The sequence below is a fragment of the Triturus cristatus genome, chromosome 3_2 (assembly GCF_964204655.1).
Source record: "Triturus cristatus chromosome 3_2, aTriCri1.1, whole genome shotgun sequence".
Lineage (NCBI taxonomy): Eukaryota > Metazoa > Chordata > Amphibia > Caudata > Salamandridae > Triturus > Triturus cristatus.
This window is the reverse complement of record NC_140584.1, coordinates 1,206,605,418-1,206,632,109: the sequence shown is the minus strand read 5'-3', so window position 1 is coordinate 1,206,632,109 and position 26,692 is coordinate 1,206,605,418. Positions and strand designations below refer to the sequence as shown.

At 50.2% G+C, this 26,692-nt stretch overlaps 1 protein-coding gene across 9 annotated transcripts in view; it reads left to right on the top strand.

The window, feature by feature from the left end:
• The window catches only part of OBSL1 (obscurin like cytoskeletal adaptor 1), a 685,475-nt gene that overhangs the window by 370,051 nt on the left and 288,732 nt on the right, over positions 1–26,692 (top strand). For all 9 annotated transcript variants that reach the window (XM_085650183.1, XM_085650179.1, XM_085650182.1 and 6 more), the window contains one exon: positions 19,403–19,678. In XM_085650183.1, the coding sequence (XP_085506309.1) occupies positions 19,403–19,678 (276 nt within the window). The remainder of the gene's footprint in view (positions 1–19,402; positions 19,679–26,692) is intronic.

Genomic DNA, 26,692 nt, shown 5'->3' with positions numbered 1-26,692 from the left:
GTGAAGGCTGGCTTCCTCACTCGATGGAAGGGAGCCTCGCTCATCAGAAGGTAGTATCAGGTGTAGGCTGGCTTCCTCACTCGATGTAACGGAGCCTCGCTCATCAGAAGATAGTATCACGTGTAGGCTGGCTTCTTCACTCGATGGAAGGGAGCCTCGCTCATCAGAAGGTAGTATCACGTGTAGGCTGGCTTCCTCACTCGATGGAAGGGAGCCTCGCTCATCAGAAGGTAGTATCACGTGTAGGCTGGCTTCTTCACTCGATGGAAGGGAGCCTCGCTCATCAGAAGGTAGTATCACGTGTAGGCTGGCTTCCTCACTCGATGGAAGGGAGCCTCGCTCATCAGAAGGTAGTATCAGGTGTAGGCTGGCTTCCTCACTCGATGGAAGGGAGCCTCGCTCAACAGAAGGTAGTATCACATGTAGGCTGGCTTCCTCACTCGATGGAAGGGAGCCTCACTCATCAGAAGGTAGTATCAGGTGTAGGCTGGCTTCTTCACTCGATGGAAGGGAGCCTCGCTCATCAGAAGGTAGTATCACGTGTAGGCTGGCTTCCTCACTCGATGGAAGGGAGCCTCGCTCATCAGAAGGTAGTATCACGTGTAGGCTGGCTTCCTCATTCGATGGAAGGGACCTCGCTCATCAGAAGGTAGTATCACGTGTAGGCTGGCTTCTTCACTCGATGGAAGGTAGCCTCGCTCATCAGAAGATAGTATCTGGTATAGGCTGGCTTCTTCACTCGATGGAAGGGAGCCTCGCTCATCAGAAGGTAGTATCAGGTGTAGGCTGGCTTCTTCACTCGATGAAAGGGAGTCTCGCTCATCAGAAGGTAGTATCCGGGATAGGCTGGCTTCTTCACTCGATGGAAGGGAGCCTCGCTCATCAGAAGGTAGTATCAGGTGTAGGCTGGCTTCTTTACTCGGAAGGAAGGGAGCCTCGCTCATCAGAAGGTAGTATCAGGTGTAGGCTGGCTTCTTCACTCAATGGAAGGGAGGCTTGCTGATCATAAGGTAGCCCTACTGGCTGGAAAAGAGCCTTCCCCATCCCAAGGTTGACTCTTTCACCTGAAAAAAGCCTTGCTCACCAGAAGGTGTCCTCACTTGCCTTAAGGGATCCTTGCTCTTAGAAGGTCAGAAGGCAAAATCAGGTCTCGCCAGTGGCCTTACTGACTGGAAGAGAGCCTTAATGATTGGACTAGTGCTTCACTTTTAGAGTTAACTTTACTCATCGTTATCTTTAGTTATCATTCACATGGTCACAGGCTCACTCCTTTGTAGGTATCCCCATTCTCTAGAACCAGTGCCATATAACGAACGGCAGCCTCACTCACTGGAAAGAAGCCTCCTCGAAGGAAGGTGTCAGAATACAGAGCACAGAAATATCGTCCTACAAAAATATCACTGTTTCAATATCTAAAACGAAATATAATCCAGGTAGTTGTGTATAGGAAAGTATAGGTTTACCAGTCTTTACTCCGCATACATGTACATTGAGCATTTACATCCACATACATGTAGAGTTAATTACAATATTTACCAATAAAACCTTACTTTCACAATATAAATGTATTTTTCCTTAGTCATTATTCTTGGTATGTTAGTTTTGGAGGGTGATGGTTTGTCCACGGTATTCAGCAGTTGTCCAGTATAGCAAGAGCCTAGAATCACCACCTACTGAGAAGTAGCTTAACTCACTGAAAGAAATTCTAACTCATAAGAAGGTAACTCAGTTTATTAGAAGGTAGTATCATTTATGGACCGGTATCCAAATATGTAGAAGTTACCTCTATCACTGGACAGTATAGCCGTTCCACGGCGGGAGCGTCACCCATTGGATGGGAGTATCATACAATATAAGGTAGCCACACTCATCAGATGATAGCCCCGCTCAGTCATAGCTTGCCTCACTAATGCCTTGGTAGCCTCAGTCAGTGGAATGTTGGACATATTTTGGAGACAGTAAAGGTAAAGTACCAACATGAATAAACTAGCACAGCCTCACACAACATTTCGAATAGCTGTATTAGAAGATGCGTTTACATTTAGCGAATAGGGGATTCAAGTGTACATAATAGCCAAATTCACACAAATGAACTAGTCCAGGATAACTGTATTCTGGGCACAGCAAAGCTGTTATCCTGATCTCAGCAGATTGCTAAGGGTCTGATTCACAAAGGGCCTCCGCACTGGTGGCGGAGGACCCGCAGTCATGAGGGAGTCTCCGCACTCATGGTGGAGGCCCCGCAGTATGGGGGAGTCGCAGCACTCGTGGCAGAGGACTTGCAGTTGTGGGAGAGTCTCTGCACTGGTGGCGGAGGCCTCCCATTCGTGGGAGAGTCTCCGCACTCGTGGCGGAGGCCTCGCAGGTGTGGGGGAGTCGCCGCACTTATGGTGGAGGCCTCGCAGTCATGGGGGAGTTGCCGTGCTCGTGGTGGAGGCCTCACAGTCGTGGGAGAGTCGCCGCACTTGTGAGGGAGTTGCCGCACTCGTGGTGGAGGCCTCGCTGTTGTGGGGGAGTTGCCGCACTCATGGCAGAGGACCCGCAGTCGTGGTGGTGTTGCTGCACTCGTGGGGGAGCTGACTCACTCGTGGTGGAGGCCTTGCAGGCGTGGGGGAGTCGGCGCACTCGTTGGGGAGGCCTCGCAGTCGTGGGGGAGTCGTCGCACTCGTGGGGGAGTCACCACACTCGTGGTGGAGGCCTCGCAGGCGTGGGGGAGTCGCCGCACTCGTGGTGGAGACCTTGCAGTTGTGGGGGAGTCTCCGCACTCGTGGTGGAGGCCTCGCATTCTTGGGGGAGTCTCCGCACTCGTAATGGAGGCCTGCAGTCGTGGGGGAGTCTCTGCACTCGTGATGGAGGCCCCACAGTCGTGGAGAGTTGCCGCACTCACGGTGGAGGTCACCCAGTTGTGGGGAGTCTCCGCACTCGTGGCATAGGCCCCGCAGCCGTGGGGGAGTCTCTGCACTCGTGGTGGAGTCCCCGCAGTCGTGGGGAGTCTCCGCACTCTTGGTGGAGGCCTCGCAGTTGTGGGAGTCTCCGCACTCGTAGTGGAGGACCCGCAGTTGTGGGGAGTCTCCGCACTTGTGGCAGAGGCCTCGCAGTTGTGGGGAGTCTCTGCACTTCTGGTGGAGGCCCCGCAGTCATGAAGGAGTCTCCACACAGATGATGGAGGCCTCGCAGTCGTGGGGAAGTTGCCACACTCGTGGTGGAGGCCTCGCTGGCGTGGGGGAGTCGCCGCACTCGGTCACAATAACCGCATTGAGAATTCTCTTTGTGGAGATTCCGCCCAAATGCGGCAACTACCCCACGGCTGCGCGGCCTCCAACATGAGTGTGGAGACTCCCCCATGACTGCACGGCCTCCAACACGAGTACGGAGGCCCTTTGTGAATCAGGCCCTTACTGATTCAGCTGAAGAATTGTACTGCAAATAGTAGAGAAGGGACAGAAGAATGAAATGATGAAATATCAGCAACAAAAAGACTGCCAATAAAGACTGTGAGAACCTTGCATATAAAGTCAGCAATATTAATAACCAAAATATAGAAGACCACAATATCTTCTAAAAATATAAACATTTTGCTAATGTATACTATTATATTCTATGTTAACTTTCAAACACATGTGAACATTAAATATATTAAAATTGTTAAATATAGTAATAATTTGAAATATTTAAAGAAAACGTGTAACTTAAAAACAATAAATATAATAAATATATATACTTCAAAGTAACCACAAAAATGTTAACATAACATTTAAATAAAAGAATATTATTTAAGCAAATAACACAACATGCTACTAAACAAGTATAATTATAGGCATTTGGTATTTGAATATTAAACTAAGATAACATTAAAATAAAATAATAAAATATTAATTCAAAAACTAAACCAAAATTAAACTAACTTTTAAAAGTAACAAAAATGCAAATTAAAATGATTTGATTTGGGGGCGTGGTGGAGGCCTCACAGTCGTGGGAGAGTCGCCGCACTTGTGAGGGAGTTGCCGCACTCGTGGTGGAGGCCTCGCTGTTGTGGGGAAGTTGCCGCACTCATGGCAGAGGACCCGCAGTCGTGGTGGTGTTGCTGCACTCGTGGGGGAGCTGACTCACTCGTGGTGGAGTCCTCGCAGGCGTGGGGGAGTCAGCGCACTCGTTGGGGAGGCCTCGCAGTCGTGGGGGAGTCGTCGCACTCGTGGGGAGTCGCCACACTCGTGGTGGAGGCCTCGCAGGCGTGGGGGAGTCGCCACACTCGTGGTGGAGACCTTGCAGTTGTGGGGGAGTCTCCGCACTCGTGGTGGAGGCCTCGCATTCTTGGGGGAGTCTCCGCACTCGTAATGGAGGCCTGCAGTCGTGGGGGAGTCTCTGCACTCGTGATGGAGGCCCCACAGTCGTGGAGAGTTGCCGCACTCATGGTGGAGGTCACCCAGTTGTGGGGAGTCTCCGCACTCGTGGCATAGACCCCGCAGCCGTGGGGGAGTCTCTGCACTCGTGGTGGAGTCCCCGCAGTTGTGGGGAGTCTCCGCACTCGTGGTGGAGGCCCCGCAGTTGTGGGAGTCTCCGCACTCGTGGTGGAGGACCCGCAGTTGTGGGGAGTCTCCGCACTTGTGGCAGAGGCCTCGCAGTTGTGGGGAGTCTCCTCACTTCTGGTGGAGGCCCCGCAGTCATGAAGGAGTCTCCACACAGATGATGGAGGCCTCGCAGTCATGGGGAAGTTGCCACACTCGTGGTGGAGGCCTCGCTGGCGTGGGGGAGTCGCCGCATTCGGTCACAATAATCGCATTGAGAATTCTCTTTGTGGAGTTTCCGCCCAAATGCGGCAACTACCCCACGGCTGCGCGGCCTCCAACATGAGTGTGGAGACTCCCCCATTACTGCACGGCCTCCAACACGAGTACGGAGGCCCTTTGTGAATCAGGCCCTTACTGATTCAGCTGAAGAATTGTACTGCAAATAGTAGAGAAGGGACAGAAGAATGAAATGATGAAATATCAGCAACAAAAAGACTGCCAATAAAGACTGTGAGAACCTTGCATATAAAGTCAGCAATATTAATAACCAAAATATAGAAGACCACAATATCTTCTAAAAATATAAACATTTTGCTAATGTATACTATTATATTCTATGTTAACTTTCAAACACATGTTAACATTAAATATATTAAAATTGTTAAATATAGTAATAATTTGAAATATTTAAAGAAAACGTGTAACTTAAAAACAATAAATATAATAAATATATATACTTCAAAGTAACCACAAAAATGTTAACATAACATTTAAATAAAAGAATATTATTTAAGCAAATAACACAACATGCTACTAAACAAGTATAATTATAGGCATTTGGTATTTGAATATTAAACTAAGATAACATTAAAATAAAATAATAAAATATTAATTCAAAAACTAAACCAAAATTAAACTAACTTTTAAAAGTAACAAAAATGCAAATTAAAATGATTTGATTTGGGGGCGTGGTGGAGGCCTCACAGTCGTGGGAGAGTCGCCGCACTTGTGAGGGAGTTGCCGCACTCGTGGTGGAGGCCTCGCTGTTGTGGGGAAGTTGCCGCACTCATGGCAGAGGACCCGCAGTCGTGGTGGTGTTGCTGCACTCGTGGGGGAGCTGACTCACTCGTGGTGGAGGCCTCGCAGGCGTGGGGGAGTCAGCGCACTCGTTGGGGAGGCCTCGCAGTCGTGGGGGAGTCGTCGCACTCGTGGGGAGTCGCCACACTCGTGGTGGAGGCCTCGCAGGCGTGGGGGAGTCGCCGCACTCGTGGTGGAGACCTTGCAGTTGTGGGGGAGTCTCCGCACTCGTGGTGGAGGCCTCGCATTCTTGGGGGAGTCTCCGCACTCGTAATGGAGGCCTGCAGTCGTGGGGGAGTCTCTGCACTCGTGATGGAGGCCCCACAGTCGTGGAGAGTTGCCGCACTCATGGTGGAGGTCACCCAGTTGTGGGGAGTCTCCGCACTCGTGGCATAGGCCCCGCAGCCGTGGGGGAGTCTCTGCACTCGTGGTGGAGTCCCCGCAGTTGTGGGGAGTCTCCGCACTCGTGGTGGAGGCCCCGCAGTTGTGGGAGTCTCCGGACTCGTGGTGGAGGACCCGCAGTTGTGGGGAGTCTCCGCACTTGTGGCAGAGGCCTCGCAGTTGTGGGGAGTCTCCTCACTTCTGGTGGAGGCCCCGCAGTCATGAAGGAGTCTCCACACAGATGATGGAGGCCTCGCAGTCATGGGGAAGTTGCCACACTCGTGGTGGAGGCCTCGCTGGCGTGGGGGAGTCGCCGCATTCGGTCACAATAATCGCATTGAGAATTCTCTTTGTGGAGTTTCCGCCCAAATGCGGCAACTACCCCACGGCTGCGCGGCCTCCAACATGAGTGTGGAGACTCCCCCATTACTGCACGGCCTCCAACACGAGTACGGAGGCCCTTTGTGAATCAGGCCCTTACTGATTCAGCTGAAGAATTGTACTGCAAATAGTAGAGAAGGGACAGAAGAATGAAATGATGAAATATCAGCAACAAAAAGACTGCCAATAAAGACTGTGAGAACCTTGCATATAAAGTCAGCAATATTAATAACCAAAATATAGAAGACCACAATATCTTCTAAAAATATAAACATTTTGCTAATGTATACTATTATATTCTATGTTAACTTTCAAACACATGTTAACATTAAATATATTAAAATTGTTAAATATAGTAATAATTTGAAATATTTAAAGAAAACGTGTAACTTAAAAACAATAAATATAATAAATATATATACTTCAAAGTAACCACAAAAATGTTAACATAACATTTAAATAAAAGAATATTATTTAAGCAAATAACACAACATGCTACTAAACAAGTATAATTATAGGCATTTGGTATTTGAATATTAAACTAAGATAACATTAAAATAAAATAATAAAATATTAATTCAAAAACTAAACCAAAATTAAACTAACTTTTAAAAGTAACAAAAATGCATATTAAAATGATTTGATTTGGGGGCGTGGCTTGGACGGCAGAGCTGATGGCTGCCTGATCCTGCTGTTCTGCCGGAACGGAGAAAGCGATCGCAAATACTCCAACAATTACCGAGGATTAAGAGCAAGCAGCAGAAGGACTGAGTGTCGGAAACACCCGGTTCAGGGATGCTCTCCTCCCCGAGCCCTAGATCCCTCAGAAGCGACGAAAACTGGAATCCAGAGGCGAAGCGAGGAGGGGACAAGAGAGGGAAAATGGCGACATCACCGTCCACAGCGAAAGCGAAACCAACCATGGAATCGAATGCAGCATTGGTGCGAGAGGTGGAGGGACCAACACCGGCCCCACCGGCAGCAGGCACCGGCAAACAGTCCCTGGCAGGCACAAGAGATAGAGTGCACGTAGCGAGAGAGCACAACGGGGGGAGATTATTCGCAGCGGCAGAAGCTCACCTAAAACCCGGACTTGCGGAGGCTCGAGCGAACGACCGGAAGATCAGAGGCAGGAACGGGTTCTCATGACCCCTCGGAGAGACACTGTAGCAATAAGGGAGTCAAAGTTTTTGAAAGTTAGCCGAATGTGAGCAAAACCAAAACGGAAACTGAGCCGGGCTCAGAACACACCTGCAATGGCGGCCGCCACGTTAGCACTGCAACAAGAAGAGTAAACAAGGTAAAACTGTGGATAAGTGATATGGAATAGACGACAGCGAGACAAGAGATTTTAAGGGGCCAAGAACACCAGCATATGTAATACAGTGCGCCGCAACTGTAGGCACCGAGACCTGAGTTAGCCGGCATGTTTTTGTACGCCAGTGTAATCCCAATAGCCCAGAGGAATTTGGGGAGCAGCGAGATACCGTAAACAAAGCAAGGCTAAAAGCAATGGTAATAAAAGCACTACAAGCACAAAGCACAGAAAAGGGCTACGTGGTGGACCCATAATGCGTAGAGTTAAACCGTAACAGGGACCCACCCCTGCACACACACCAAAATGGCGCCCGTCCCAAAAAACGATTAAGCGGGAGGTACAGGCACTGCGCATCCTGGCACCGCTGGATCGCCTGCACGGAATCTAGGAGTGGGACCCAAAACAAACTACACGGCATGACCTGATAGCGTGGAGCGCTTAGCGCAATACCAACGAGTGAGAACCCAGGTTCTCCCAGCGGGGGAGCTACAAATCACCCGGTAGAAAAGGTGTCCTGTAGAACCTTCAACCTTACGCAAGTTCTCAGGTGACAGTGGGAGCTGGCTTGAAGCGGTCAGCAGGAGTGAGGGAGTTCATCCCGCAGCTGAGGCAAAGGGCCCATAGTGTGACAACAGCGCTAGAGCTGTATATGGCTCTCCCCCACTCACACAGGCTAGCCCACAAGAACTAGGAAGCCCAGAACTGTAGGACGGGGCCAGATCTATTAGAGCAGTAGCTCTACAGGGGGAAACCCCCACAAGTAGCCACAAGAAGCCAAGAGATAAACAAAAGGGGAAACGAAAGCGGACAACGTAGATAGCGGTGGATAGAGAGAGGAGCGGCAATAGAATAGAGACACAGATAACAGAGGCCCACCAAGCTACCAAGTAAGACAAACAAGCAAACATGGCGGCCAGAGAATTAAGACTACAGCAACAGTTAAAGAAGAGCAAAGGTGAGCCAGTGACATCGGACTCCCCGATCAAACAAAGGTCTGACATCAACAGCACCCTAGAAATTATTCTAAAAAAGGTAGCCGACATACACGACTTAGCAAAAACTACAAATCTCACCACCACACGATCCAACTAGAGACTGGAGCAGTCAGAGCAGACCTGAACTCAGTGAACATCAGACTCGCAGCAGCTGAACAAAGGATCAGCGATGTAGAGGACTCTAACCACAGCTCAAAGAAGGAGGTGAAAGTAATATAAAAAATTACCGTGTCACTCCAAAAACAGACTGAGGAGATGGAAGACCGAAATCGCAGAGGGAACATCCGCATACTAGGGATCCCAGAAGGCTCAGAAGACGCAGCAGGGTCCTGCTCCGCCTTCCTCGAAGACCTGATCCCCAAACTCACCAACCTGAAATTCGGATAAGGCCCACAGAATTCCCACCTACAAATCCTCAACAACCCAAACAGCACGTCCTATCATCTGTAAGCCATTGAGATCTCAGCATACGGAGGACATTTTTAACTATGCCCGAAAAAATCACCAAATCATCTGGAAAGGTCACAAGATCATCCTCACACAAGACTATTCTAAGCCCACTGTAGACACCAGGAAAGGTTTCCTTTCCCTGCTCGACAAGGTAAGGAGCAAAAACATCCAATACTCATTTGTGGCCCCCGCAAAGTTCAAGATAACAGACAAAGGCAAAAACCACTTCACAGATCCCAAAGACCTAGCGAACTTCCTGGACGGCCCAGCAGCTCAGGACATGGAAACTGTACACCCGACTCCGCCACAAGAGGACCGTCGCCGGAGCTGAATACCGGGTAAACAACAGCTCTGAGAGAACGGCTTCAAGAAGGAAAACAAGACCATATCTACCTCATAGCTACCACTGAACACATCCAATATCTACCTCAACATCGATGCAACATCTACCTCGATCGCCTGGTGTCAATATCCCTCAACAGAATCACTTACAGCGCTTAACAACAGCACAAGGAGGAAAGACCATCCTCAAGAAACCAACCTCTAGCAACCACTAGAAGCACAGTATTGTATCCTTTTTCAACATTTAGACTGCATAGAACCCATACCCACAACGCCTGTATGTATGTATCATAGATAACAAGGCTTACTATATATTGATAACAATGCTTGAATGGGACTAATGCACGCCAACTACCCGACAACAATTCTCTCTGAGGCAGAACGGCGATCCTGCCGTCGCACCTCCGGCATACGAGTAATTCCAAGGGGGGAGGGTGGGGAGTCAGGGAAGAGGGAATGGGGGGGGGGGAAATCTGCACTAGGGGTCCTCAGCTTTCTATCTGCTGTAGTTTTCATCATTTTCTCTATCTCACACCTCTTGTTTCACCACAAACGGTATCTGGCAGACCCTATAAACCACCGCACGTGGGAGACCGCCCAGTCGGTCACAACCGGGAGAATCGTTTTTGGCTAGAGAATCACCTAGGGAGCTTAGACACACACTCTGTGAGAATGCACCCGAGAGGCAAAAGACACCAGAGTATTGATCATACAGAACCCCCACACCACACTATAGCTGATGGCTCTTAACACACTCACCCTGACAACAGATCTCAACATAGTGTCCCTCAACGTCAAAGGTCTGAATCACCCTATTAAGCGCCGGAAGATAATAGACTACCTAGCCAAAACTAAAGGAGAAATAGTCCTTGTAGGAGAGTAGGATCTGCACTTATGTTGCCCCCACTTTTTTCTGATGTTAACACTGGTTTCTGGCTATAGTCTGGCTGGGTCCCTGCTAATCAGGGCCCCAGTCTCTCTGTTCTCTCTAAACAACTTGGAGTGCATATTAGATGCACTAGTGATTGGATACTGTGGTACCTTATGAGCCCTAGTATATGGTACTTTAGGTACCAAGGGAATTGGTACTTCACAGGCCTACCAGGGGCTGAAGCATGTATTATGCCACCCCTGTGAAGCAGGCTAAATCTGACACCACAGGCCTGCTACTGCAGCCTGGGTGAGGTAGTGTTAGCACTCCTCACTGAGGTATAGGTTCCTATATCTCACCTTACACACACATATAAACCTATCAGTCACCCCTAAGGCAGGCCCTATCAATCCTGAGGGCAGGGTGCTTGGTTTACAATGTGAGGGGGTGCCTCTGCCTGAGCAGGACCCCTCTGCAGCTGGCAGAGTTTGTTCTCTGCTGCTGTTTGTGGATGCGGTTAAACCATATACTCTTAAGTGCATTATAACCTAGTGGTAAATGCTAACTTTGGAATGACTGCATCAAAACATGCCGTGTTTGGTGTCAAACAACTTGGAATCATACCCCCACACCAGTAACTGGTGTGGGAGTATGATCCCACCCTTCTAGAGGGGATGACATGTACCTACTGTGGAAACACGGTAGAAATCTGAAAGAGCCCTGGCATCACAAAATGGATGCCACCAGCACAGACACTGGGCTGCCCTCCTACTGCTAACTGAAACTCGCAGTGGAGGAGGCCCAACAATAGGCATCCTGTCACAGGATTTAGTGTATTGGGGCTGGGTGGGAGCACTTTTAGAGTGCTTTGAAGTCCTGCACTGGGGGAGCAGTAGGCTCCTCTGTGCATATGCCAGTTCAAACCGGTTCAGGGGCTACCTGCCCCTGCTCTGGTGTGAAACTGGACAAAGGGAAGTGAGTATAACCACCCACTCCCCTGATCCTCCCAGAGGAGTGGTCATAGAGCTAGTCCCTCCCTTTCCTTTAGTATAAGATAGGGAAACCTTGCCATTGCAAATCAGATATCCCTGGACGACTCTCTACAAGAAGAATCCTGGACCTTCAATGTTCCACTACCTTTGGAATCTCCCTTGTAGTCAAGGAGTGACTCCCCTGCATGGCAGGCACCAAAAACTTGAATCAACGGTTGCAAACTTTCCCGCTCCCGCTGGAGTCCGAAGTCCCTGCAGCCCCGGAAGTGGATTTCCTGACTTCTTGACGGCCATTGTGAGTCCCCAGCAGAGCTGAGGCAAGTGGACCCCACGAGTGATGAGGAACAGCAATACCTGGGTACCGTGCACTATTGTCGAGTGCAAACCTTTCACAACGTTCGACGAACTTGTGCATTGGACCACGTGTGGTCCAAGCATCCAGCAGGATTTTCCTCGAAAATCAGAGGCCTACCATGTCCCAAGTGACCGTGGGCTCCTGTGAAGCGAATCCTCACGAGGCGTCTTCGCGATCCCTTACCAGCTGGCTTGTGGGTCCCCTGAAGACTTTCTCATCAAACAAAAGGGTTCCCCTATTTGCTCCAGGCCTGCCCTGACTTACTGTCGCTGGGTGAGTCCCTCAGACCTTGCTGGTCGGCACAGCTGACTTTCTTCAATTTCCATGAGACTTGCTGTTGCCAAGGCTTGTTGGCTCCAATCCGGTTGCCGACACCTCAGTAAGCTGCAAACTTCATGGGACACTCCGAATCCAGCTCCTGGTCGTCGTCGATGCCTCCTGGACCTCGTGGCTGAAGAATCAAAACACCCTTGATCACCTGAAATCACCCAACATCCGTGGGCATCCATCTTCCTGGACCCGGGTCACTGGCAAGTGACTGTGAACACTGTCCCTTCTGCTTTCAGGTCTTCTTCATCTTGAATCCAGGCTTGGATTCCACCGGACACTTCTCCAGTCTTCACAAGCAGCAAAACCTCTTCAGCTTCCATTGAAAACGACGACGCGACCCGACAACAAAAGACACCTATGCACCCGGCTTCCCTGGGTGAGGTAACTTGTGCATTCCAGTGCTCCTATGGGTGTTGGCCCTCGAACTACTTACCTTGTAAGTGGCTTGCTTTAGACTTTCTAGAAGTACCCTAAAACTTAAAAAATATAACCGCGACTTGCTCCATTGAAATCAATAGGGAACCCGCGGCTGTGTTCTCACACTGCACGCGTCTCCCATGGGTCCTTTACTTACCTGCCTTGTGTGGATTAGTGAGGCCCCAGCGATTCTACAGGCCCTAGGCCTTGTCCCCTTGCAAGTCGACTTTCCTAAACCTCTTTTTTAGTATATGGTCTGGAACGCCCCTAGGGCCCCAGCCATATTTGTGCTTAACTTATTCTGAAACCTTGATATTTGCATATGTTCCTGACTTCTAATCTCATAAAGAGATTAGTAGAGTGTGTCTAGTAATAAATACATATATATTTTATATATATACCTGTGTGGTGTCTTTTCATTTAGTGATTCAAGAGATTATAAGGTAAAACAAGCTGCTTTACATTCCTCTAAAGACATAGCCTGAAGGCTGCTCTCCACAGCTACCACTAGGATAGCTTTCAATAAAGGTTGTCTTAAACCTATCTACCATAAGAGTCGAGTTGGACTGGTGCAAGGTGGCCACTATAACTAGTGACCAGCATATGCCAGGCCAAGTTTTCACAGTCCTTCTTCAAGAAACTAAATTATCCATGGCAGACGCCAAGCTAATCAGAGGCAAATGGATTGCACAGATGGCTTGCTCACCAGCCGACAAAAGGAAGCGAGGGGTTATAACCTTAAGATCCAAAAGATCAAGCATAACAATATACTCACACTCTCACGACCATGAGGGCAGACTTCTAGTAACACATCTGAGGAGGGGGGAGGAGGGGATCCACGTAGCGAACATATACAGCCCCAATTCAGACGACCCAGCCTTCTGGGCGGAGGTGTCACGCACGCTAGACAGCTTCCCCCAAAACGAACTCATGGTTGTGGCGGGGGATTTTAACATCCCACTGGAACACATAACAGACAGGCAATCCACCTGTCAATACCATCCCACTAACTCGCATGCTACACTACAAAACATCTGCTCTAAGTTCGATCTCAAAGATGCATGGCAATTACAACACCCCGATACTAGATACTACACCTTCTACAAGAACCTACACAACTCCTACACCAGGATAGACTACATACTTATCTCGGGAACGCTCACAAACATCTAATCAAACACTCCGAAATAGCGCCAAGGTTAGTATCAGACCACTCATGCATCAGTCTAAAACTGAGCAGGTGCCACAACGAAGCCGTCCCCTGGATGTGGCGATTTAACAGTGAAGTTTTATCAGACCCCGAGAACAAAAAAAAGATCGAGGAGGCCATAACTGACTACCTAAGCCATAACGACTCTCCGGAGACTAGCGTCAGCACACTATGGGACTCCCTAAAATCCAACGGTCAGAGGCACAATAATTGGAATTAAGTCAAAAATAAACAGGAATACAAACCTGAGATTAAACCAACTTGAACAGGAGATCAAGAGGTTAGAATTAGCCCAGGCAAATGCAACACAGGACAATAAGCTCCTAGCAAAACTAACACAGAACAAATATGAATATAACAAAATCCTGCGCGAGAGAGCAGGATTGTGGTTCAACTAGTGCAAAGCCCTTAATCTATACAAAGCCAACAAAGCGGGGAAACTTCTTGCTTCCTACCTAAAACACAAACGCAACCAGTTTGCGGTTTCATCTATCACAGACTCAAACAATAAAACCCACACAAGACACAAAGACATCCTCAAGACATTCCAAGAGTTCTACTCAGAACTCCACAGAAATGACCAGAACCTCAACCAAGAGGACTGTACAAAATACCTTGACAGAATCAGGCTACCGAAGCTAAACACTGAAGACACAATCAGGCTAAGTCAGGAAATTAGCTCCACTGAAATTGAAATGGCAGTCAAATCACTGAAAAAAACATAAGGCCCCAGGGCCAGACGGGTAAACAGCTGATTTCTATAAGACCTTCATAAACCAGCTCAAACCAAACATGAAAAAGGTCTATAACCAGGCTGCAGATAAGGGAGAAGTGCCCCAATCCATGACAGAAGCAAATATAATAGTCATCTCAAAGGAAGGTAAAGACCACCTATCACCAAGAAACTACAGACCCATATAACTCATCAATGTGGACTGTAAAATCTACGCCAAGATCTTGGCAGTCAGACTAAATACAGTCCTCCCCAAATTAATAAGTAACTCCCAGGTTGGTTTCCTGCGCAACCGAGTGTCTAGCGACAATACCCGACTTCTCTGCCACATTTTGGAACAAGTGCCCACTAAACCAGAACCGGGGGTAGCTATAGCACTAGATGCCGAGAAGGCCTTTGATAAAGTTTCCTGGGCATTCCTGGAGCGCTGCATGCAAGCCTTCAACTTGGGGGAGGCTTTCATACGGATGACAATGGCCCTTTATCGTGCCCCTTCAGCCCGTATCACAGTTAATGGCACACTATCTGACCCATTTACACTGCAACAAGGAACCAGACAGGGTTGCCCACTGTCGCCGGCACTTTTCTTACTGGTCCTTGAACCCCTCATCCAAGACATAATGCTAAACGCTAGCATAAAAGGGGTCGATATCAACAGAGCCGAAGTAAAATTAGCCGCCTACGCAGACTATATATTGATTGTAACGGAACAGCCGAAGACCGCAATCGGGGCACTGATGACCACGATATCAGAATACTCCAGACTATCAGAGTATAAACTAAACAAGGACAAATCTGAATGTAAACCGCTAAACATTCACTGCACGAAAGACGGTATGGGGGACTCTGGGTTGACCTGGCAGACGGGACATTTCAAATACCTAGGCATATATTTCGGTAGAGACCTAATAAGCACACTACACTACAATGAGAAGACACTGCTAGAAAAAATTAAGAAACTTCTGGACTCTTGGTCCCCCAAATTTATAACGTGGTGGGGAAGAATAGAAACCATCAAAATGATGATCACCCCATTGATTAACTACCTGATAAGCATGCTCCCACTCCTACTCAGACGATTTCCCCTGGAAAGTCGATATCATGCTCACTGTTGGAAGGCGGACCCCGAGGAGTCGGCGAGACCACCAAGGGGGGGGCCCTCACCCTGTACGAAGTAGCCGAGCGCCGCCGAGAGGTCTCCTGAGAGATCCTTCTCCTATCACGTACTAGCACAGTAACACCACCACACAGGACTCAAGGAGCTTGTCTCCAGACAAGCAATTCTTTATCAGCAATAAAAAGGTTACGAGGTCAATATTTACACGAAGGGATCGAGGGATCCACCAAAAGTCTCAGTGTCTCTTTGGAAGGGTAGGGGTAGCGGGACAGTCTTTGGCAAGAGTGCGGTACGAGGGTACCTGGGGCCCAGTTCTTATCCTCAAGCTGGAGGACCTCCGGATCTCGGAGGGGTCGAGCCGCGACGGCGTCAGCAGGGCTCTGGCGTACAGTTCGTGGAGAGCCGCGATCCAATCAGCAGGGCTCTCAAGATGGTTTCTGCTCAGCTCGAGCCGCGACGTCGTCAGCAGGGCTCCGAGGGAGGTTTCAGCGAGGTTGGGCCGCGACGGCGTCAGCAGGGCTCCGATGTTCCAGGTGGTTCAGAAAGGGTTCACAGGAAGGAGCCGCGACGCAGTCAGCAGGGCTCGTGATGGTTCCGACAAGAGTTCTTCTCCGTAGGGTCAGCCGCGATTCAATCAGCAGGGCTCTCGACTCCGGGATACAACTGCCGATCTGTGGCGGGGTCGCTCCAGATATAGGTCTGGAGCCCTTTGATGTCCGGACCCAGGCGCCCGGTGGGGGCGGAGAGGCCGGGTGGAGGTGGCCAGACGCCCAGCAGGAGAGGCGCCAGGCCCAAGGGAGTTGCAGGGCGATCACACCTCGAGAGGGGAGGACAGTTGGGGGTCCCATCGATACTGTCCTCCGCCGGGGGCGATGAATGGTTCCTGCGGCCCCCCCTGGCCAGTTCGTGGTGCCTCGATGTCGGGGCTTCGCTGGGGTTGAGGCCGGGTTGAGCGGGGTCGTGCTGGCTGGTGCACGGTGTGACGTGGATGCCAACAAGATGGTGGAGCCACGAGGGGTATGCGACCTCGTGCAGTTCCAGGTGAAGGGCCTTGGAGCAGTTCGGACGGGTGGCCCGTGAAGGCCGGGGCGGGGAACGGCCACAGTCCAGGGGGGTTAAGGACCACGCCACGAGGCCGGGTCCAACACTCACTAAATTCCTCTGGCACGGAAAGAACGCAAGGATAAGCATTTGGAAACTGAGACTGGATAAAAACCAAGGAGGGGTAAACCTAGCAGACTTTAGGTTGTTCTAACTAGCCTTTCTTGCAAAACAAGGATCACACTGGGTTTCCCCGCCAACCAACTACATACCGTATGGCTCCAGGTAGAGAAGGCCATCCTGAAAAACCTGAGCCCACTGGCCCTTCTAACAGCAAACACACATCCCCATGCATCCAAACCTATCTTTAAAAACACAAAAATCGCACTCCTAAAAGTAGACAAGAAGATGGAGGTTAGCATCAAAGGGTCCAAGATAGAATCACTTTGGGCAAATAGCAAGGTTAAGTACAAAGGGAAAAGCCTTACCTTCAATACTTGGATAGAGAAAGGTATTTATTTCTTGCATCAACTCGAAAATGGGGAATACCCCATTACTTTCTCAGATCTCAAAGCTAGACACCATCTAAAAGACATCGAACTTTATAAGTTTCTGAAAATAAGAGCGGCTTTATCAAAAACGAAACTTTCTACCCCCAACCCTCAATCTTCCGATACGTGTCAAACATTAACAAACTAGGACACCGAGTCTTGCAGCTCTACAAACTCTTACGCCCCAAATCCACCACACTTAATGTCGCCTATTGGGATAAACATTCTAACACACCACTCAACGAACAGGAATGGGCAATTCTGTGGGCCTCAGCCTCGCGTAATAAGATTACCCCAGTACTAGCACAAACTAAATTTTGGCTGCTTCACAGGGCATTTTGGACCCCATCGCGCCTTTACTCTTTGGGTCTCCGGGAGGACGAACTCTGCTGGAACTGTAACACGGGGAAGGGGGACCTAGCACACCTTATCTTCCAATGTCCAACACTCGAGGTATTCTGGGGGAAAATCTTTGACTTCATTAACGATATGTTTGATTGCTAACTAGCAATGGAATTCTCCACCCTCACTTCGGCATTTATACGTACAGAATTGAGATCGGAACAAGATAAGGACCTAATGGATCTTTTACTGACAGCAGCTGTGAAAATGGTCCTAACCAACTGGAAAGGCACAAGCAAAACTAGCTACAAAGGCTGGATCAACTGGGTCACGCATCTCAGAGGAGCGGACAATATTGCGCTACAATACTCACCATGGGAAGCTCTTGACACTTACCTTGACTCTTATGAACCCCCGTAAACAGCTGTTATGCACAAACAATGGATCGGTCCCCGACCCATAGAGGTGTTCCCTAATAGAGTCCGGTTGGGCCGGCATGCGGACTTCAGGATTCTGAGAGTGTGTCAGGTGTAATGTACAGTGAATGTTTCTCTCTCCGTACCTGTCCTATTTCTCTTTTGTTTCACCACTAATTTTTTTCTGTCTTTCCCTACTTACTTTTCTTTCACTCTCACAATACAAAAGTAGAGGCTAGCTATGTTAACACCAATGTATAAACGACTACTACTCATCTAGGCTAACCCTGTAACAACAGTTGTGATTGTATTCTTTATATATAAAAAAAATAATAATGATTTGAAACAATTTTGATAAAAGAACTACGCGTGGAAGGTTCAGGTTTACTACTCCCACTCCTACTTGATCAGCAGTCGGGTAAGTGTTTGACATTGGAGGGGTCAGATTTATTATTCCCACTTCAGTGTAAGCAACAGTAGGGAAAGTGTTGGATTTGCAATTCCTAATACAATATGAGCAACAGTTGGGAAAGTATTTAATTTTGGAGGGGTGAGATTTAGTATTTCATTCCCAATCAACAATTTTTTAAAATATCTTTAAAACATTAACCATATTCATTAAATGTAAAACAAATACAGTTTAATTTGATAGATACAAATGTAATATTACACGTAAAATAAAATGTATTGAAATTATTGAAAAAAAGCAAAATGCTTTCAATTAAAACCCTTCCCACACTAATACCTTAAAATAAACACTGACAAACAATTGAAATTAGTAAACAAAAAACTAAATGGTAAATTATTAATAAAACATGAAAAATTAAATAAAACACTTACAAATATACTATTGATAAGTAAAAAAGAACACAATTTAAAAATAAATGTGTGATACACCCATTAACAATTAATAAAAAATCAGCAAATATTTAAAATAATCAACTAATTTGCATACTTGAATATCAAATAAGTACAATAAATAAAGCATGAGTTAGAATCTTAACAAAAATTACATATTAAAAAACTTACCAACCAACATCTCGCTACTAAATTATCAATTTCTAATTACATTTAAAAATGCATTTCATATCAAAATTCCCAACATATATGATAATAAATTCAACACAGATATTATTAGAAAACAAATAACTTACAATACTTAAATAACTAACATTTATTAAACTAACTGAAAAACAATATTATATACAGCTATATTTAAAATATTATATACAACTTTAGTTTAAAAAAACAATATTGAATGCCTAAAAACAGGATAGTCTTCTGTTTTATATTCTGATCCAGGACATTCTTTACATCCTGATATTTAGTCACAATATTTCTGTCGCATCTTATTTTTACACAATATTTTGTCGGAACACCGCCCGTCAAATATCTGTCAACATCTTATTGGCAGTGACCCTTTAACGTTTAAAATGTTAAAGATGCAATCACAGATAGTTTGTAGAGCACCACAGGAGGCGCCGTAGCTGGACCCAAGTTTATGGGAAGGTAATGTTTTTGTGTGAGTCTGATTTCATACTTACTGTTTTTCTATCGCTCACATTGCTTGGCCAGAGCCTCCGGTGAGGATAACCTACCCCACAAGTCGTGCTGCAGAGCTTAGTTTCCTCACCTTGGAGCACGTGGAGCTGAGGTGCGAAGTGTCCCGTGCAAATGCCGTGGTACGCTGGTTCAAGGATGGGCTGGAGGTGGATGAATCCGAAAATCTGCACTTGAAGGTGGACGGCCTACGACGGATACTCATCCTGCCTCATGCTTCATTGGAGGACTCTGGGGAGTATATCTGTGATGCCAGCGATGACTCTGTGTCGTTCGACGTCCTAGTGAAAGGTGAGATGTTAGAATCTAGTGTTAGAGGTGATGACGCAGTGATGATTCTGTGTCCTTAGATGTCCTAGTGAAAGGCGATATGTTGAGATCTGGCGTGAGTCTAGTTACAAGGTGGTGACACAACATTGGTTCATGTCGTTTCATGTTCTGACGAGAGGTCATGCAATGGGCTTCAGCATAGGGGTGTTTTGGGGCAGTAACCATGCAGTTAATGGTCTTCGCTGGCGTCTCAGTAGTTGTTGAGATGCTGAATTCAAGCCTTGAGTTGAGGATGGTGGTGTAGGTCTTTTCTCATTTCAAGAAGGATAAACGTTTATTGGATTGTGATGTTCCCTTTGACCTAAGTGACAGGAGCCTTATGATCCAGGACACCATGATAGAAACACAATAAAAACATCCAAAGCCTGATAAAAGAAGCTTCACCATCTTGAGAGTACCGCCTCATGACGCGAGTTCCAATAGTGCGATCGAACTGCAGCCTCATCACTCCAAGATACACTCTCTGAAATGTTCCTTGGCAGGTGTCCACGATCAGTGTAGGCTGATCCACTCTTTCTCCATCCGAGAGATTCTGTCACTTACTGGAAGGTGCCTCACTCGCTGAAAGGAATCCTCACTCACTCTTGATACCCTCACTCTCTAGATGATGCTCTCACTCATAAGACCTTTGTCTGCTGCACTTTATGATGGCATCATTGATGCATGATGATCACGCGATGTACAGTGTGATATTATACACAGAGGTCATAGTTGACTTGAGATGATGTGGTGTTTTAACCCTTAGGCTTCCTGATATCTGGATCTCCATGCAAGCTTTTGTCCCTGGTACCCACATACTGTTGATTTACCAGAAAAACAGCCACTAAGCAGGTAACATCATCGAGTTGATATAAACCAGCCCCCAACCCAGCTTGTTATCTCCATGTAATACACTCTGGAGGAGTGGGAGCCCCTCCTTCAGTGATGGACATATGCATAAGGGCCTCATGACACCCTTCTGGTGCTGGCAGTGACCCTGGCCCCCTTCCATAGCGCTCGGCAGTCTGTGAGCTTTGATTCCCTCTCAGAATCGCCTGCAGGAGGGAGCTTGAAGAAGGCACACCTCCTCTCTGCAGGTAGCCCCCTTCCATAGCGCTCGGCAGTCTCTGAGCTTTGAGTCCCTCTCAGAATCGCCTGCAGGAGGGAGCTTGAAGAAGGCACCCCTCCTCTCTGCAGGTAGCCCCATTCCATAGCGCTCGGCAGTCTGTGAGCTTTGATTCCCTCTCAGAATCGCCTGCAGGAGGGAGCTTGAAGAAGGCACCCCTCCTCTCTGCAGGTAGCCCCATTCCATAGCGCTCGGCAGTCTGTGAGCTTTGATTCCCTCTCAGAATCGCCTGCAGGAGGGAGCTTGAAGAAGGCACCCCTCCTCTCTGCAGGTAGCCCCCTTCCATAGCGCTCGGCAGTCTGTGAGCTTTGATTCCCTCTCAGAATCGCCTGCAGGAGGGAGCTTGAAGAAGGCACCCCTCCTCTCTGCAGGTAGCCCCCTTCCATAGCGCTCGGCAGTCTGTGAGCTTTGATTCCCTCTCAGAATCGCCTGCAGGAGGGAGCTTGAAGAAGGCACCCCTCCTCTCTGCAGGTAGCCCCCTTCCATAGCGCTCGGCAGTCTGTGAGCTTTGATTCCCTCTCAGAATCGCCTGCAGGAGGGAGCTTGAAGAAGGCACCCCTCCTCTCTGCAGGTAGCCCCATTCCATAGCGCTCGGCAGTCTGTGAGCTTTGATTCCCTCTCAGAATCGCCTGCAGGAGGGAGCTTGAAGAAGGCACCCCTCCTCTCTGCAGGTAGCCCCATTCCATAGCGCTCGGCAGTCTCTGAGCTTTGATTCCCTCTCAGAATCGCCTGCAGGAGGGAGCTTGAAGAAGGCACCCCTCCTCTCTGCAGGTAGCCCCCTTCCATAGCGCTCGGCAGTCTGTGAGCTTTGATTCCCTCTCAGAATCGCCTGCAGGAGGGAGCTTGAAGAAGGCACCCCTCCTCTCTGCAGGTAGCCCCATTCCATAGCGCTCGGCAGTCTCTGAGCTTTGATTCCCTCTCAGAATCGCCTGCAGGAGGGAGCTTGAAGAAGGCACCCCTCCTCTCTGCAGGTAGCCCCCTTCCATAGCGCTCGGCATTCTGTGAGCTTTGATTCCCTCTCAGAATCGCCTGCAGGAGGGAGCTTGAAGAAGGCACCCCTCCTCTCTGCAGGTAGCCCCATTCCATAGCGCTCGGCAGTCTCTGAGCTTTGATTCCCTCTCAGAAGCGCCTGCAGGAGGGAGCTTGAAGAAGGCACCCCTCCTCTCTGCAGGTAGCCCCCATTCCATAGCGCTCGGCAGTCTCTGAGCTTTGATTCCCTCTCAGAATCGCCTGCAGGAGGGAGCTTGAAGAAGGCACCCCTCCTCTCTGCAGGTAGCCCCATTCCATAGCGCTCGGCAGTCTCTGAGCTTTGATTCCCTCTCAGAAGCGCCTGCAGGAGGGAGCTTGAAGAAGGCACCCCTCCTCTCTGCAGGTAGCCCCCTTCCATAGCGCTCGGCAGTCTCTGAGCTTTGATTCCCTCTCAGAATCGCCTGCAGGAGGGAGCTTGAAGAAGGCACCCCTCCTCTCTGCAGGTAGCCCCATTCCATAGCGCTCGGCAGTCTGTGAGCTTTGATTCCCTCTCAGAATCGCCTGCAGGAGGGAGCTTGAAGAAGGCACCCCTCCTCTCTGCAGGTAGCCCCCTTCCATAGCGCTCGGCAGTCTCTGAGCTTTGATTCCCTCTCGGAATCGCCTGCAGGAGGGAGCTTGAAGAAGGCACCCCTCCTCTCTGCAGGTAGCCCCCTTCCATAGCGCTCGGCAGTCTGTGAGCTTTGATTCCCTCTCAGAATCGCCTGCAGGAGGGAGCTTGAAGAAGGCACCCCTCCTCTCTGCAGGTAGCCCCCTTCCATAGCGCTCGGCAGTCTCTGAGCTTTGATTCCCTCTCGGAATCGCCTGCAGGAGGGAGCTTGAAGAAGGCACCCCTCCTCTCTGCAGGTAGCCCCCTTCCATAGCGCTCTGCAGTCTCTGAGCTTTGATTCCCTCCCAGAATCGCCTGCAGGAGGGAGCTTGAAGAAGGCACCCCTCCTCTCTGCAGGTAGCCCCATTCCATAGCGCTCGGCAGTCTGTGAGCTTTGATTCCCTCTCAGAAGCGCCTGCAGGAGGGAGCTTGAAGAAGGCACCCCTCCTCTCTGCAGGTAGCCCCATTCCATAGCGCTCGGCAGTCTGTGAGCTTTGAGTCCCTCTCAGAATCGCCTGCAGGGGGGAGCTTGAAGAAGGCACCCCTCCTCTCTGCAGGTAGCCCCCTTCCATAGCGCTCGGCAGTCTGTGAGCTTTGATTCCCTCTCAGAATCGCCTGCAGGAGGGAGCTTGAAGAAGGCACCCCTCCTCTCTGCAGGTAGCCCCCTTCCATAGCGCTCGGCAGTCTGTGAGCTTTGAGTCCCTCTCAGAATCGCCTGCAGGGGGGAGCTTGAAGAAGGCACCCCTCCTCTCTGCAGGTAGCCCCCTTCCATAGCGCTCGGCAGTCTGTGAGCTTTGATTCCCTCTCAGAATCGCCTGCAGGAGGGAGCTTGAAGAAGGCACCCCTCCTCTCTGCAGGTAGCCCCCTTCCATAGCGCTCGGCAGTCTCTGAGCTTTGATTCCCTCTCAGAAACGCCTGCAGGAGGGAGCTTGAAGAAGGCACCCCTCCTCTCTGCAGGTAGCCCCCTTCCATAGCGCTCGGCAGTCTGTGAGCTTTGAGTCCCTCCCAGAATCGCCTGCAGGAGGGAGCTTGAAGAAGGCACCCCTCCTCTCTGCAGGTAGCCCCCTTCCATAGCGCTCGGCAGTCTGTGAGCTTTGAGTCCCTCTCAGAATCGCCTGCAGGAGGGAGCTTGAAGAAGGCACCCCTCCTCTCTGCAGGTAGCCCCATTCCATAGCGCTCGGCAGTCTGTGAGCTTTGATTCCCTCTCAGAATCGCCTGCAGGGGGGAGCTTGAAGAAGGCACCCCTCCTCTCTGCAGGTAGCCCCCTTCCATAGCGCTCGGCAGTCTGTGAGCTTTGATTCCCTCTCAGAATCGCCTGCAGGAGGGAGCTTGAAGAAGGCACCCCTCCTCTCCGCAGGTAGCCCCCTTCCATAGCGCTCGGCAGTCTGTGAGCTTTGATTCCCTCTCAGAATCGCCTGCAGGAGGGAGCTTGAAGAAGGCACCCCTCCTCTCTGCAGGTAGCCCCACTCCATAGCGCTCGGCAGTCTGTGAGCTTTGATTCCCTCTCAGAATCGCCTGCAGGAGGGAGCTTGAAGAAGGCACCCCTCCTCTCTGCAGGTAGCCCCACTCCATAGCGCTCGGCAGTCTGTGAGCTTTGATTCCCTCTCAGAATCGCCTGCAGGAGGGAGCTTGAAGAAGGCACCCCTCCTCTCTGCAGGTAGCCCCATTCCATAGCGCTCGGCAGTCTGTGAGCTTTGATTCCCTCTCAGAATCGCCTGCAGGAAGGAGCTTGAAGAAGGCACCCCTCCTCTCTGCAGGTAGCCCCATTCCATAGCGCTCGGCAGTCTCTGAGCTTTGAGTCCCTCCCAGAATCGCCTGCAGGAGGGAGCTTGAAGAAGGCACCCCTCCTCTCTGCAGGTAGCCCCCTTCCATAGCGCTCGGCAGTCTGTGAGCTTTGAGTCCCTCTCAGAATCGCCTGCAGGAGGGAGCTTGAAGAAGGCACCCCTCCTCTCTGCAGGTAGCCCCATTCCATAGCGCTCGGCAGTCTGTGAGCTTTGATTCCCTCTCAGAATCGCCTGCAGGGGGGAGCTTGAAGAAGGCACCCCTCCTCTCTGCAGGTAGCCCCCTTCCATAGCGCTCGGCAGTCTGTGAGCTTTGATTCCCTCTCAGAATCGCCTGCAGGAGGGAGCTTGAAGAAGGCACCCCTCCTCTCTGCAGGTAGCCCCCTTCCATAGCGCTCGGCAGTCTGTGAGCTTTGATTCCCTCTCAGAAACGCCTGCAGGAGGGAGCTTGAAGAAGGCACCCCTCCTCTCTGCAGGTAGCCCCCTTCCATAGCGCTCTGCAGTCTCTGAGCTTTGAGTCCCTCTCAGAATCGCCTGCAGGAGGGAGCTTGAAGAAGGCACCCCTCCTCTCTGCAGGTAGCCCCCTTCCATAGCGCTCGGCAGTCTGTGAGCTTTGATTCCCTCTCAGAATCGCCTGCAGGAGGGAGCTTGAAGAAGGCACCCCTCCTCTCTGCAGGTAGCCCCCTTCCATAGCGCTCTGCAGTCTCTGAGCTTTGAGTCCCTCTCAGAATCGCCTGCAGGAGGGAGCTTGAAGAAGGCACCCCTCCTCTCTGCAGGTAGCCCCCTTCCATAGCGCTCGGCAGTCTCTTAGCTTTGATTCCCTCTCAGAATCGCCTGCAGGAGGGAGCTTGAAGAAGCCACCCCTCCTCTCTGCAGGTAGCCCCCTTCCATAGCGCTCGGCAGTCTGTGAGCTTTGAGTCCCTCTCAGAATCGCCTGCAGGAGGGAGCTTGAAGAAGGCACCCCTCCTCTCTGCAGGTAGCCCCATTCCATAGCGCTCGGCAGTCTGTGAGCTTTGATTCCCTCTCAGAATCGCCTGCAGGAGGGAGCTTGAAGAAGGCACCCCTCCTCTCTGCAGGTAGCCCCATTCCATAGCGCTCGGCAGTCTCTGAGCTTTGATTCCCTCTCAGAATCGCCTGCAGGAGGGAGCTTGAAGAAGGCACCCCTCCTCTCTGCAGGTAGCCCCATTCCATAGCGCTCGGCAGTCTGTGAGCTTTAATTCCCTCTCAGAATCGCCTGCAGGAGGGAGCTTGAAGAAGGCACCCCTCCTCTCTGCAGGTAGCCCCATTCCATAGCGCTCGGCAGTCTGTGAGCTTTGATTCCCTCTCAGAATCGCCTGCAGGGGGGAGCTTGAAGAAGGCACCCCTCCTCTCTGCAGGTAGCCCCCTTCCATAGCGCTCGGCAGTCTCTGAGCTTTGATTCCCTCTCAGAATCGCCTGCAGGGGGGAGCTTGAAGAAGGCACCCCTCCTCTCTGCAGGTTGCCCCCTTCCATAGCGCTCGGCAGTCTGTGAGCTTTGATTCCCTCTCAGAATCGCCTGCAGGGGGGAGCTTGAAGAAGGCACCCCTCCTCTCTGCAGGTAGCCCCCTTCCATAGCGCTCGGCAGTCTCTGAGCTTTGATTCCCTCTCAGAATCGCCTGCAGGAGGGAGCTTGAAGAAGGCACCCCTCCTCTCTGCAGGTAGCCCCCTTCCATAGCGCTCGGCAGTCTGTGAGCTTTGATTCCCTCTCAGAATCGCCTGCAGGAGGGAGCTTGAAGAAGGCACCCCTCCTCTCTGCAGGTAGCCCCCTTCCATAGCGCTCGGCAGTCTATGAGCTTTGATTCCCTCTCAGAATCGCCTGCAGGAGGGAGCTTGAAGAAGGCACCCCTCCTCTCTGCAGGTAGCCCCCTTCCATAGCGCTCGGCAGTCTGTGAGCTTTGAGTCCCTCTCAGAATCGCCTGCAGGGGGGAGCTTGAAGAAGGCACCCCTCCTCTCTGCAGGTAGCCCCCTTCCATAGCGCTCGGCAGTCTGTGAGCTTTGATTCCCTCTCAGAATCGCCTGCAGGAGGGAGCTTGAAGAAGGCACCCCTCCTCTCTGCAGGTAGCCCCATTCCATAGCGCTCGGCAGTCTGTGAGCTTTGATTCCCTCTCAGAATCGCCTGCAGGAGGGAGCTTGAAGAAGGCACCCCTCCTCTCTGCAGGTAGCCCCATTCCATAGCGCTCGGCAGTCTGTGAGCTTTGATTCCCTCTCAGAATCGCCTGCAGGGGGGAGCTTGAAGAAGGCACCCCTCCTCTCTGCAGGTACCCCCCTTCCATAGCGCTCGGCAGTCTGTGAGCTTTGATTCCCTCTCAGAATCGCCTGCAGGAGGGAGCTTGAAGAAGGCACCCCTCCTCTCTGCAGGTAGCCCCCTTCCATAGCGCTCGGCAGTCTGTGAGCTTTGATTCCCTCTCAGAATCGCCTGCAGGAGGGAGCTTGAAGAAGGCACCCCTCCTCTCTGC